A 15338-nucleotide genomic window follows, 5' to 3' on the forward strand; every position below is an offset into this window, starting at 1 on the left:
CCGACCAAGGGCACATTAACAAGCTTTCTCCAATATTTTCTGCCTGCAAACAGCACACACAGTAGGTGGCACGGGCTCACCTTTGGTCTCTTCTTTCTCAATCATCAATGATCATCTTTTCCTTACCCGCAACTATTCTGCATGTAAACACTTTTTTTTTGTATACAAACCAGTTTATATATATATATATACAAACCAGAGTTTTCTAGCTTTTGCGTCATACTGGTGAGACTTTCACAGAGTTTCTGTGCGTCCTTTTTGTATGTTACTTCTCAGCTCACAATACTTATTACAGAATGGTTGACACCAATGTGTTCCTGGTAAAATTTCAGTGTTATTTTATATGCCGCATGACTCACTTTCCCTTTTACATTATGGATCCAAATTCAAGATCGCAACTTTCAATATGGTGGCCATGATGTTCATTACATATAGCAGGTCTTATGTATCTACTACTAAATATTTAGCTTAATTTCTGTGGCCATTCACGCGTAGAACGGGTGATTCCTTAGCTTTCTGTGTCACTGGGCCCTACGGTCGGCCATATATTTTCCGGCTCTCCTGCTTTTCCATGTTGCTCTCAGCCGCTATAAATTTGCATATGTGCATAGTTTCACACCCTCTTTCATATCTGATACATATCGTTCGGCACCTCGCGTGCCCTATTTGGACCCTTTCCTGGTCAGACCATCAGTCTCTTGAAACATATTTTATAACCAACACAATATACATATATAAATCTTAACTTTGTGCACATTGTAATACTCCTTACTTTTAATTTTTCAAACCTACTGTCTCTTCCCGCACCACTGAAGATCCACATATTGAGTAGAGAGCTAAGTGGTTCGTATGTTTTTAAAAAATTGGAACTGAAAAGAAGTGTTTGGGAATTATTTGCATCTTAACTTCTTAGGTAGGGATGTTATTTTTCTATCTAAGTTCTTTCGCACTCTTTCCCTTTAGAAACATTTTGCTGTGGTTCGAACGTCGATCTTTCAACTTTTGTTAAGTTCTCGTTGATATAGAAACAGAGTACCGTATAACCTTGTTTATCTGGCGCTCGTTGATCCCGATTGACGGATAATCAGGATCAGATTTGTAGACATTTCAGAAAACAGCTGTGGACGTATGTACAGGGTGTCTACTAAAATTCCAAAATGAAATTTCGTGACCTTTTCTTCAAATCACAAAATTTCCTAATATTTTCAAGAACGAATTTGAGTGCGAATTAGGCCGAATTTTCATCCATGCGATAGAAACGTACTTTGCTTGCGATTTGATAGCGTCTAAAGCCGACGGTCGACATTTTTGGTAGTGAACTTTGACGTTTTATAGAACAAAAATTTTCAATCTGTACTTACATCTATACAGTATTAAAAAAAAAAAAAAAAAAAAATCGTGACCCAAAAGCTAAATTTGGTGACTCTCATGACCGTTCTCTGATTTCGTGACATTCGTGACTGATAGACACCCTGATCTAGATGCTGTGCACCAGCTGACAAACATCATTGCGTACTTGGAGCGTCAGCCCGACACTACTCCAGCTGAACTATTAACGATAAAGTGTTTGCGTGACCGTGCTTCATTCAAACGCCACACGTGTTTGAAACAGAAGATATTGGACCAGTTTTTATTTATTTATTTATTTATTTATTTTTATTTTATTTTATTTATTTATTTTTTTTTTTTTTTGTAAAGAAATGATGTGAAAAGTTATCATAATAAACGGTAAGTATGATTATTTAAGAATCTGTTTTGCTTATTTTATAAATATTTCGAGTTTCGATTTTCCGGATTGCCATTGGTCCCGTCCGGATAAACAAGATTGTACTGTATATCGCAAGATACTTTCTAATTTTTACACCGGGCTGACAACTACCGTATACGTTTAATAGTGCTGATTTCTATGTAATTAAATATCTCTAAAGATTATATTGTATCTGAATCTATCATAGCTAAATCAGAAGAAATCCCTGAAAATAATATTGATTGATTGTTTCCGTTGGGATTTAGCGTCCTGCTTAGCAGCGAGATGAGCTCCTGCCGGGAATTCAACCCGGGTCTCCCGCGTGAAAGACGCGTATGCTAGCCATATAGCCACGGGCAGGCTCCTGAGAAGAATGCGGAAACACGTAAAGGAAAAAACTTCAAACATTCGTATACCTTAACGTTGGCTTTCTTGTACTGCTTATCTGGAACTATGAAATCCTTCTCTGTGAAAGCGTGAAGCAAAAGGAATTCATTCCTTTCAGATCTTCCTCCCATTAGCGTACGAGACATCACGTTTCCTGCAAGGATTATTAATGTTAAAGCAATCTCTCATTATAAATTAAAATAACATATTTAATTTAAAAACAATCAAAATATACAAAAATATATCGTTAACTGAAAAATGGATAAGGCCTACCTCAAGCTCTCACAAATACATGCATCTTGATTAAAAATAAAATTCGCAGAAAGTAAACACTATGTTTGAATCCAATGATAAAATTGTATTTTCGAATTTATGGTTTCGCTAACACTGTTCATGTTTTTTTAACGGTGTTTGTGTATTAAGCGTTCATCAGTCCCATTCCAATTTTTCGCTTTTCTTTCGTTTAATGCCGCACAAATCAAAGACTATTGGAATTTGCCTTTGGAATTTTTTGGTCAACACAAATACAAATGCGTAAATTGTACACTGATTCTAAAATCCGTGCTAAGTGCCGAAATGAAAATGTTGAGTATAAAGACCAGATTTTACTTCAGAACTGGCGGCACATAGGCCCAAGCGCATTCTTCTGGCGATTATTTGAACTACTTCTACAGTAAACACTAGACAGCCCGACTTTAATTGAGCAGTGTTAGGCACATAACCAACATTTCGACATTAAACCGAACTTTTCCATTTTTGGCACTTAGAACGGATTTCATTCTCACTCTACAATGAAACAATGTTTTTTGTAGTGGTGGGCACAAAAACCGGTTTTTTTGTTTTTTAGAAAAACCGAAACCAGCTTTTGAAAATTTTCAAAAAACTTTCGGTTTCTTCAATACCGGTTCGGTTTTCACCGGATCGGGTTTCGGGTTTTTTCAAAACCGGTTCCGTTCTTTTTTTCATTTTTTTTCTATTTCTGACCAGAATAGTTTTGTTGTTTTCCGGAAACCGAATCAGACTCCCTCTATAAAAATTGCTTCATGATATCCTTAGGGCTCTGAAACATGTACTTTTAGATAGCGCACATATCAGTTCCTTTGTGAAATCTTGACCCGACCACGGTAGGTCCCATAGTTTTGGAGCCATGGGCCCTTAAAGTCCATTATTTCATGCTTTCGGGAGCCTACAACTCTGAAAGGAAGCATTTGTGCACCCACGATGGTCCACACTTTCTGTCTTATCTTGGTGTCAGGAATCACATCCCAAACGATGTGGGTGTTGTTTTGAAACACTCTGTAGTAAAGGGAAACCGAATCAGTTTCCACAGAAATAGCTTTATATGTTTTCCAAGATTTCACCGAAACCAGTTTCGGTGAAAACAGAACCGGTTTTGGAGAAAAACCGAACCGGTCTTTGGAGAAAACCGAAACCGGTGGAAAAACCGAACCGGTTTTGGAGAAAACCAAAATGTCGGTTTTTCGGATTTCGGTTTTCTAGAAACCGGTTTTGCCCATCCCTAGTTTTTTGAGACAGTCTTTATTCACTCGGAATTCCTCATCTAAGCCTACGATGATATAATAGATTTGAGACTATTTCTTGTAATTGGAGAACGTATTTGCAAAGAGCTGCAAGAAAGCCTTTTTTTGGGGGGAGGGCGATTTTTTTAATTAAAAACAGCTTTTTGTATTTAAAAAAATCACTATTTTTTGTGACTCTTCTTAAAGTACCACTTTTGTTCTGTACTAGATTCAACAGTTAAAAATGTGCCTTCACAACATTCAGTATTTTTGAGTCTTATTTTCAACCTGGGGCTAACTATCTTGACTAGTTTTCACACTTGACATTTCTTCGGTTGACAGCATGTGTATGTTATGCAATACAACTTATCACTAGTAACACTTTGCTTGCCTAATCACTCCATCAAGTGCCTGAAAGTTACATATCTTGTTGTGTGTGTTTCATAGGTTGCCTAAAGTCAAACTGACAAACAAAAATGTATCATAAAGCATGAAGCAGGTACAAAAACAATACAGTTTTGATATAAAATTTCGCTTATATTTCGTTCTCAGTTGTGAAACACTATTGTGAAATTCAGATATTCTAAGAGAACATAACATAAATTCATTTAGGAAAATCAAATCTATTAATAGTAGTTTTGAGTATGATGTTAGTTTAATGGTAATAAAATTTCATTATTTATAGAACTACTTCTTTTCTTACTGCTATATCCTCTCAATGTGTTTGAAATAGGAAACGTAAAGTATTGCGTTTTTAACAGTCTCTCGCTCGTATTTTAATGACCTCAATTGGGCTCCATTGTGACCGTGTAGATAACTAATGTGCCTTTGGCGTGGGAAACCCGGGTTCGATTTCAGGCGGCAGCTTAAGTGGTTCGGTTTCAACGTCTCATATAGCTTTGCTACTTAAAAGGACGCTACAAAACCCATTACATCCAATGATCTATACGTTTAGTTTTTTTTTTTTTTTTTTTTTTTTCTACAAGTGCCCGATTTATTTGATTCTTGAATTTGTCGTGTTTTCTTCTTCAAAATAAATGAACTAAATGTTTTTCTTCGTGTTATAATGGGAGAAGAAAGGTAGAATGTTCTGTTATTTCTTCATTAAAATAAGAGTTCAAAAAGCTAAAAATTTTCCAGGCAAAAAAGCAGTGGAAAGACTTCGTTTTTTTTCCAACCCTTACATCTCTTAGTGTCTCTAGCCAAAATACACACTATTCTGCTAAGTGGTATTTTCTTTGTTTCTCTATCCACAGAACATACTGTTCCATTAACAAGGTGGGCACGGTCGCCCAGTGGTAGAGCGCTTAACTCTGGTGCGTGGGGTCCCTGGTTCAATCTCTGACCAAGTAAATTTGTGGTGCACAACATCGGGGTACTCGTGTATCCTGCTACGTTTTTATTCCACCAATTCGTTTATCATTAGTCACTTACCTTAATCATCCGTCTCCCTTAGCCTAAAATGGCATAATCGTGGTGCCTTAAACTAAAATATTTCATTTGAGAGCATGCTGGGTTATCCTGACGGTATAGGAACACGTGTTACCCTGCCGAAAGATGAAATTCCGCAAACTGACCAGGTAAAGGACTGATGATGACATGAATATACGACGCATAGCCCCACTCCCCTGAATGAAGACCAGAGACGACCACAACGTGTATTTCATTACACATACCAGAATGCCACGTGTGTGGTCCCGCGTAGCGTAGTCGCTAACGCTCTCGCCTCCGGTGCAAGCGGTCCCGGGTTCGATTTCCGGTGGGGCACTCGGTCGAAGAAGTGTAAAACACTTCTTCAGGCCAGCCATATTGAATGAGGTTTTCCTCATTCCAACCAGGCAAATGCCGGGGTGGTACCTAACTTATAGGTCCCAGGCCGCTTCCTTCCTTCCCTTTCCCCGGATTGTGTGCTCGGCGAGGGACGTCATCCCTCAAAACGTGAAAGGCTAAATGGCCTTAGATGCCGAAAACCCAGAAATCTAAATCTTCCCCCCCCCCCAAATGCCACGTGTGGGTAGTGTAATGTACGATGAGTGCGAATATATACGGACATGCATACGACCATCACTGTATCCAAGAAGAAACGGATCTTACTTGCTGAGTACTATCGCCCTCCATTTTCCTAGCCTTGCAGCCTCTCCCAACACCACTACAGACGTTATTGCTGATAAGCAATTTTGCGAGAGGATCACGGCAATGTATTTGCCTTCGACTTTTTTTTTTTTTTTTTTTTTTTTTTTTTTTTTTGTACTTGAGCACTCAGATATAGGGGCCACGATGGCTCCACGTGCATTGGAGATCGCCATTTTGTGAGTGCTCGAGTGGCCTGAACGGTGTGTCGCGGGGTACATCTACTGTGGAGACAACCTCATCATGTACAACACCGATGAACCATTGACACGTGACGACTAACGCGAGCGGCAATTGTGAGTAAAGATCACCCAGCCTCTCGCAGCCTCACAATTTAGCCATGTTTAAAGTCATTTAATTTCTATATAGGCGTTCGCTGTCGTCACCTTGTCACTACAGATGCGGACTGTGCTGTACACACAATGGACTCTCAAACAGTTATACTTGACGTATTGTCCAACGATCCTGAAACTACTACCAGCATATCGTTTGTAGATCATGCATTCTGTGATGTGAATTTTCGTTCGAATAGGGGGTGTTTCACTTTCTGCAATCTATATTTTAAAAATAATATTTTATGAAGGGCAAATCACAAATAAGGGCAATGTATTTGTACAGTGTATACGTAATCCTTTACCAAACCCAGAACTTACTCTAACTAGAAACTCAAAGGGGAAGTACCAGAGCAAGATATCGAAAACTCACGTTTACAAGAAGAATCAGAACATCAAAGTGTAAAAGTAGATAAAAAATATATAACACGTTTGACACTATTTTGCCGCCGCAAAACGTTAGACATTGCAAAGTAGGTCAAAAGAAAACCTGCAGTCCACAAAATCCTTTACGTATCTTAATACGTTCCGCTGAAATCAAAAGATTGGAGACTTCTCGCTTCGAACAAGCAATTTGTATGTTTTTCAAAATGATTACCGCTGTCAAGAAATGAAAAAAATCTCGCAGTGTGTTAGTATTTATTAAAAATCTGCACCACCTAACAACCTCAACTTAAAACCCTACGTGATGAGTCGAAATGAAAAATGAAATCTTTGAGTTTTACGTCCCACGGTTATGCCGGTTAGGCTAAAGGAGACGGTGATTATGAGAAATGAATGAAATGGTGGAATGAAGAAAGTGGGAGGAAACGGGAGAACCCCGAGGAAACCCACGCACACGGTGTTTGTCCAACACAAAGTACGTGATGAGTCGGTATGAAAGGTATATTTTATAATTTGAACTGCTAATATAGTCAGAAAATAATAATAATAATAATAATAATAATAATAATAATAATAATAATAATAATAATAAACACATACCTGCAATATTTGTAATTTGCAGGGCAAGTGGAAGAACATTAAGATCACACATGAGTCGCACAATGTAAGCTGCATCCTGCATGGTCAGATTCACTAGCTGAAGTAAATTATTGGAATTGCTGCAAAATAAACACAACAAACTTTTACTGATGATACTCTTTCACACGAATATTTAATTTTTAATTTTTGATACGAAATAGATATCTTTGTAATATCTACCGCTATTTGAGTTTTGACACAAAGTGTCCATAGAGTAGTTACGTTCACAAGTTACGTTACACTTCTTTTAATCCTTGTTTTTGTTGTTATTAAAAAGGCTTCTGAATGAACTAACTAACTACAGCATAGTTTTCTGCCCATCAAAGTACAGCAGACTGTTTTCACGTACACAAAAATCGACATATTTGAATTCACTTTGAAGTTACTGGTAAGAGAATCCTGAACAATGAAAATCTACTTTAGAACACATTTTGCTACATGTTATATCAAATGCCGAATGTTAACCGAATGCCGAATATTTCCTTTAAACTAAACACAATGTTAACATACTTTGTTTTGCCTTCTTTGAACAGAAACTTAATAAGAATGGACAATTCAATAATTAACATGTTAATAAGACATCAACGAACCTGTAACAACTTCTAATTTCCTCCATTGGAACATCGATTCTTTCATTTTCTTTAACGTGCAATACCTGTAAAGATATTCAAATACAAAACATTAAAAGTAAATTTCTCAAATTCTGTATAAGGACATCATCTAATATGTTGAAGAAATATAAGGTATGAAAGCCTTAAATAAAATCTCACTACATCAGTTTCCCAACGTAACACTATGATTTATTTCGGCCAACCAATATGTGTCCACCATAAAGACAAAGGAAGACCAGAAAGGGAATATTTATAGCGGCATTCATACTTCGAGCTTTGACAACATGAAGAAGACAGGATAAGAATTCTTATATATCAGAAGTTTCAACAAAATTTTACTACTCTTTTATATGTCAGCATTAAATATAAAGATTTTTTCGTCTTTATGTAATTATTCTAAGACTGGAAATGGATTTACTGTTCGAAATACCGGTACCTCAAGGTGCTATTAACGTTTTTTGGAAACAGTTGGCAAGGTTGGCTTTATTTTGATGCTTACCAAACTTCTCAAACTAATTCTTATTGAAGTAATTTAGTATTTAAATATGTACCAGAGGTAAAATCAACAATATTTATATGTAACGAATTTTAAGCACAGAACATTAAGCTTAGTGAATTTTCATTTATCTCCACTTCAGCATTTATATGATAGACCAAAAACACCATTTGAGTTATTGCATTTACGAACAATGTTCTGTGCACTACTACGTAACGCTGACGCTCATATCATCACTACTATGATATTAGAGCACATAACGCTTAATTTTCCCTCCAGAATTTTATTTATTTAATATAATGACTGTAAGAAAAGCCTTCCTGTTCTATTGTAGTACAAAATCTAAATATCAGTAACTGAAGAAGGTAATAAATATGTATGTTCAACATTTCGTATGTTCGTTTCAAAAGAAACTTAGCTCCAGCCACGACAGTCATTCAAATGAGAATAAAATTTATTCTCTGTAGATATACCTATATGAGTAAGTTTTAGCAGCTAGAAGGAAGTTTTATCTCAAAACAAAAGTATACGTTTAACAACGTAAGTGCTCAATGTTGTTAACTATAGCAACTTTACTCTCTTTTCCTTTCTGTAGTAACGGCTAATAGAGGCGACTAACTTTTTTCTCTCTCTCTCTCTCTCTCTCTTTCTATATATATATATATATATATATATATATATATATCTGGAAAAACAGCACCTTTTATGATTTTTTTCGCCTTATTTTTAACATCTTCCTCCCTTTTTACCTCTCTAAAAATCCTAACCTTGATTATTTAATATCTTTAAAATCCCAGGATTCTGAATACATCCATAACATAATTAAGTAAACTATCACAATTTGTCTTGAATCTTTGACTGTACACAACCAACAAACCTTTTTTTTTTTCTTTCTTTTCTTGCTCTGTAGCGTTTGAATATTTTATTTCATTTATTGTTCTCTCAAAATTTGAAATTTTAACACTGTTTGGCACTCCTGAAGCTGCTGCTACTTTTAAAAAATATTTTCCTCTTAAGCTTATTCTCATCTTCTTTCTGAGCCTCTTTTGATTCCTTGACGTGTTCTTCATACCTTCTGTGGGAAGATAAAAATAAGTCCCTGAATCTTGTGTGAAATAACGCAGATTTCCCTGAATTTCAAGGCCAGTGTAAACCCTGTATAGACAGTTAAGACCAGAGTGCTGTTCAAGGATAGGATAGTAAAATTTCCATCCATCCTTTTCTGACGGACACCGAGAGTCTGAGTGAACGATACGCTGAACTCGAAATCGAATATGCTGTTGTGATAGGTTGTATGCTGTAAAATAGGTAAATAGGAAATTTGACTGTTGCAGAAGTATCGATAACACTATGTTACAATGGTTTTCTTTCCTGAGATTTATTCATTGATTGTTCTCGTATTTCGTGCCCTGATCTTAAAACCATAAGTCGTTCATTTGTATCAGCCTCCATTTTTGCAGAATTGGGGAAAAATGGAATTTTTATTAATAAATTTTCCTTTCTCGAGTTGGCTACACTTTCTGCTGTGTAGTTGCAACACTGTGCAAAATTCTTTATCAGTGAAATTGTGGTTCGTTGTTTTACTTCCTGATTTGTGATTTTGCTGCAGATGGAAGGACTGGGAAATCAGACATTGGGACAAAGGAAATTGTTGGACAAAGATAAAAGTATGTTGCTGGATATTACTCTTAGATTTTTTCTTCTAAAAACTACTTGTATGAGTGTTGTGTGCAGTGAGTCTTGCCGAGACAGTGACTGTTACATCCAACTTTAGACAGATAACACTGCTTGTGAAAAAAGCATATGAATTGTACTTTGAGTGAAAAGTCGGGGATCAGGATAAAAAAATGGGCTCCATATGTGAGTTGTAAACCTTGTGGAGTGAATCTTCGAGGGTGGTAGAACGTAACACACAAAGCAATGCCATTCGCCGTGCCAATAGTGTGGCGTGAGCCGAAAGACCACAGCTCAGACTATTTTTGTTTAACAAATGTAAGTGGAATAACCTCAAAAATCAAGAAGGCAATCATATACCCAAATTTACCTTCCGTTGTTCGACCTCTTCCACACAGAAAATAGTTACCTGTGCCTGTTCCACCGAGTAAATGGTCGTTGGATGATTCTGATGAATATGCTTCTTTTCGTAGATCGTGATTCCGAAATTTAAGAAGAAAAAAATCCTGTCTATACTGAAAAAAAATGAAATCTGTAAGTTTTACGTCCCACGGTTATGCCGGTTAGGCTAAAGGAGACGATGATAATGAGAGATGAGTGAAATGGTGGAATGAAGAAAGTGGGAGGAAACGGGAGAACCCCGAGAAAACCCACGAGCACGGTGTTTGTCCACCACAAAGTTCACTTGGCGGGGGCTGGGATCGAACCCGGGACCCCAAGCACCAGAGGTGAACGCTCTACCACTGAGTCACCGCGCCCCCTCCTGTCTATACTGAAAAATCGTCGGAGCCGCAATTAATATCTCAAAGTAAATTAAATTATCTTGTAAGGGATTTGCACTTGTCCAAGTCCCAAGTTGAACTAGTAGCTTCGAGACTACAAGAGTGGAATCATTTAGAGAAGAACACAAAAGTAACTATGTATCGCTTTCGCAGATGTGATCTTGTGAAGTTTTTCGATTCTCACGAAGGTTTGCTGTTCTATACAGATGTTTGTGGATTCATGTCTGCATTAATCGTTGACTACGATATGAGTGATTGGCAGTTATTCATTGATTGTTCCAAATTCAGTCTAAAAGCCATGCTATTACACAATGGAAATAGTCACCCTACTATTTCTTTCGCTTATGCTGTAGATATGAAAGAAACACACGGAAATATGAAGCTTTCACTTGAAAAACTTGAGTACGCGGAACATCCATGGCACATTTGTGATTATCTTAAAAGTTCTTGGCCTGCTTTTGGGGATGCAATCGGGGTATACGAAATATTGTTTTCTGTGCGAATGGGACAGCAGGGCAAAATATTAACACTACAACGTAAAACGATGGCCTGCAAGGAAGTTTTTGACCCCTGGACAGAAAGGTGTTAGTTACGAATCTCTTGTCGAACAGCAGAATATGTACTTACCACCATTACATATAAAGTTAGGATTAATGAATATTTTCGTCAGACCTCTAAATAAAGAGGGCGGTGACTTCCGTTATCTGAAGGCACCATTATCCCGCATCGGAGATGCAAAGCTTAAGGAAGTGATATTCGTTGGACCAGAAATACGAAAAGTGAGGAAAGATCCACAATTCGACGAAACCCTTAGCGAAAACGAGAGAAGAGCGGGGCTTGCACTGAAGAATATGGTAAATTCTATTCTGGGAAACAGAAAATCTGAACAATATGTCCCAATTGTTGAAGAACTGATACTGAGTTTTCAAGAAATGAGTTGCAACATGTCTTTGAAACTTCATCTCCTCCACAGCCACTAGGACTTCTTTCCCGAGAACCTAGGTGCAGTATGAGATAAACACGGTTAAATATTTCATCAAACAATTCGTGTTCTAGTAGAAAGTTACTCGGGGAAATGTGAGGGGGTCTCTATGCTAGCTGACTATTGTTGGACCACGCAAAGAGAACGAGAACATGAGGGTGCCTAAAAAAGGAAGTGTTGATAAGAACGTTTCTGAAGCAAGACAGTTTTCTTATTTTATTTCACTTCTGTATGTTGTGTTTCACTAATTTTGTTTCGATTACATATTTTATGTGCATTTTAAGTTAATGATTACATTTACATTTAGGCCTTTGATTCATTGTAATGTAACTATAAGGTGTGTGGATAATATCAATTGTCCATCAAATTTAAAAAATAATAATAATTTTCATCTTAGCGTAAAGATACCCATACGATCTTTCCCAAGGGAACAAAACCCTGGAGGTAGGCAATTTTGTCACAAAATCGTTCAAACTGTACATACAATTGCATAACGCCAGCTTTTCTAAACGACAATCCAGGACACAAATGCCCACTTGAGACACACACAGTCAGGCATTAGTAGGAATTTGTTCTGCAATGTTTCCTTTCAATTTCATGCGGTTCCTTCAAAATTTAGACGGTCTTTACGAGCTCTGTAATGTTTAACCTAGCATATTAATCATATTATATATTAAAAATTTAATTGGCTATTTCTCAGAATTGGAGGCTGATACAGAAATTCCAGTTACATCACTCTAATCAGCATAAAAAAGTTCTATAGGAATCAGTCATTCTCTTTCAGGAAAGAGAAAAAAGTTGAAAATTTGTTGTACAGTATAATCGTTGATGTGAATCGAATATATATATCCTCAATAACAGTTACAACAGAGAAAGGAAATTTCCTTATTACATATACTAACCTGCTGACAAAGTGTTCCCAAGTCGTAACTCCTTGCTCTAATTAGCTCTTTGGCCGAAATCTTTATATCACAAACAAGTCTTCCACACATGACACTTCTTTCAACAAAGCCTTTCGCCTAAAAGGAATACAGCAAAAAAATAAATAAATAAATAAATAAATAAAATAAAATAAACAAATAAAATAATAAAGAAATAATAATAACTAAATAAAAATAAAAAACAAAATTTAATTTGGTGTTTATTATTCGTAAATTACCTTGCCACAATATATTTCTACTAAAAGACTGCTTATTTGGTATTAATATTATCGTACTTGAAGATATCAATTGTGCAATGATATAAGTGCAATGGGTGGTCAATAGTTTTCTCGATCAGGATTTACTGCCTCGTAATTAAAGTAGTCTGACAAATGCCCACGACACGAGTTAACGCCATTATTAGTAGTTAGTAATTACTAAAAACATACTTTGTAATTAAGTTCGTATTATATCATTTATTATTATTTAATGAAAAAAAATCGTTGGATGAATGTCCCATGTTATGTTGTTATGTTCTACAGATTAAAGAAGACACAGGAGAAAATTAGAAAACCCCGCAAAAGCTCACAGACATAACTGTTTCGCAAAATGGACGAAAATGCTTTGTGATACGGCGCGCCAGTGAGTACGGTTTCATTTGTATAAAATACACGAAAGTTTCCCGATTGCGGCAAAAAATCGTCCTTCATTGATTCAACTAAATCTGTAGTAGCAGTAAGTGCATCAATGTTAGTAGTATATGTATAACTGTTACGAGCACCTGCCACTCTTAAGAGAAATCAATCATCAACAGAAGCAGACTGTTACTTAAGAATGTGAGAAATCAAACAACAGATGCAGGTTGTTACTTAAGAACGTGAGGAATCAAACACCACAGATACAATCTGTCACTTAAGAATGTGAGAAATCAAATAGAACAGATACAATCTGTTACTTAAGAATGTGAGAAATCAAACCAACAGAAGCAGGCTGTTACTTAAGAATGTGAGAAATCAAACATCAATAGATACAATCTGTTACTTAAGAATGTGAGAAATCAAACCAACAGAAGCAGGCTGTTACTTAAGAATGTGAGAAATCAAACACCACAAGTACAATCTGTCACTTAAGAATGTGAGAAATTAAACACCACAGATAGAAACTGTTACTTAAGAATGTGAGGAATGAACCAGATACAATCTGTTAAGAATGTGAGAAATCAAACACTACTAGATATAATCTGTTACTTCAAGAATGTATATTATATAGTACATGAATACATAAGTGACCTATTCCAGCAAAGAGAAAACTATCAATTGAATTAGCCTGGTAACGAACGATTACTTTTCTCTTATTTTCTGGAAAACTACGCACGGGAATTGACTTTCAAGAACTGTTATATTGATCAGCTCGATATGATGAAATGAAATCTTTCAGTTTACCGTCCCTAGGCTAAGGGAGACAGATGAGTAAGGCAAGTGAATGATTATGGAATAATTGGTGCAATATGATTGTGGAAGGAAACGAGAATACCCCGACAAAACACACGAACACGATATCGTCTACCACAAACTTACTCAGCCGTGGATCAAACCTGGAACCTCACGTACCAGAGGTAAGCGCTCTACCACTGAGCCACCGTGCCCCCCCTGCTGGATGTGATCTATCGATAAATATTTACCATATCTTTTGAAAATATTATAGTTAATTTTGGACTATGTTTCATGAACCATACTGTATACTGTCATTTTGGAGTCGAATAATGAAAATCTTGGTTACTGGCGTAGTTATCGTACAGAATCACTTTTTAGTTCGCTTTTTCGACCTTCTCGAAATCTACGCATCAGGATTTACGCTCATCAGTTAAATGATATATATCGATTGGCACGTGTCTCGTTTTGAAGAAGTTTCTTTTCCTCGTTAAACGCTAACAACGTGGTAGAATAAGTAAAATTTGTGTTTACTTAACATTTTAATCTTTTTTACACGATTTATTCCACTTACTTTCCGGGAAATGTTGTTTTAAACAGAAATCACTTGAAATGATTCGCGAAAATTTGACTCAAGTCTAAACCCCATATTTCAGCACGGAAACCAAACGTCCGTACAGGAAAATATTTCACATCAGTACTAAGGAAGTCAAGACTTGCCTCCATCTTAAAATGAAACGGAATCTTTCAGTTTAACGTCCATTATAATGGAAGAATTCGTGGAATGATAATGTAGAAGGAAACGGGAGTACCCCGAGAAAACCCACGGACACGACATGGTTCACCACGAACTGGCCGGGAATCGAACCAGGAACCCCACGGACCAGAGGTACATGTTCTACCACTCAGCCACAAAGCCTCCATTTCCATCTAAAGTTTGGTAAAGGTAGGTAGATCGTGCACGGTATGTATTTTTGTTTTCGAAAAAATTGAATAAAGGACGATGATAATAATATACAGGGTGTTTTAAATCAACACCGACAACGTTTGGCAGGTAATTCCTGACACTAAGATAAGACAAAAAGTATAGACCACAGTGGGTGCACAAATGCTTCCTTTCGGAGCTATAGGCTGCCGTAAACATGAAAAAATGAACTTTAAAGGTCCATAGCTCCAAAACTATGGAACCTACCGTAGTCGGGTCCAAACTTCACTTAGGAACTAGTATATGCCCTATCCACAAATCCATGTTTCAGAACCCTAAGGTACACACGCAACAATTTTTTATAGAGATAGTTGAAGAG

At 36.7% G+C, this 15338-nt stretch overlaps 1 protein-coding gene across 1 annotated transcript in view; it reads right to left on the minus strand.

Annotated features, from left to right (window-relative positions):
- Nucleotides 1–15338, minus strand: part of PolA1 (DNA polymerase alpha catalytic subunit) — a 117128-nt gene that overhangs the window by 46639 nt on the left and 55151 nt on the right. The window contains exons 14-17 of the mRNA XM_081769986.1: nt 12587–12703; nt 7730–7794; nt 7101–7219; nt 2164–2288 (exon numbers count right to left, since the gene is read on the minus strand). Coding sequence (XP_081626112.1) covers nt 2164–2288; nt 7101–7219; nt 7730–7794; nt 12587–12703 — 426 coding nt within the window. The remainder of the gene's footprint in view (nt 1–2163; nt 2289–7100; nt 7220–7729; nt 7795–12586; nt 12704–15338) is intronic.

This window comes from Thermobia domestica, chromosome 8 (genome assembly GCF_964235325.1).
Source record: "Thermobia domestica chromosome 8, izTheDome1.hap1.1, whole genome shotgun sequence".
In the NCBI taxonomy this organism is placed as follows: domain Eukaryota; kingdom Metazoa; phylum Arthropoda; class Insecta; order Zygentoma; family Lepismatidae; genus Thermobia; species Thermobia domestica.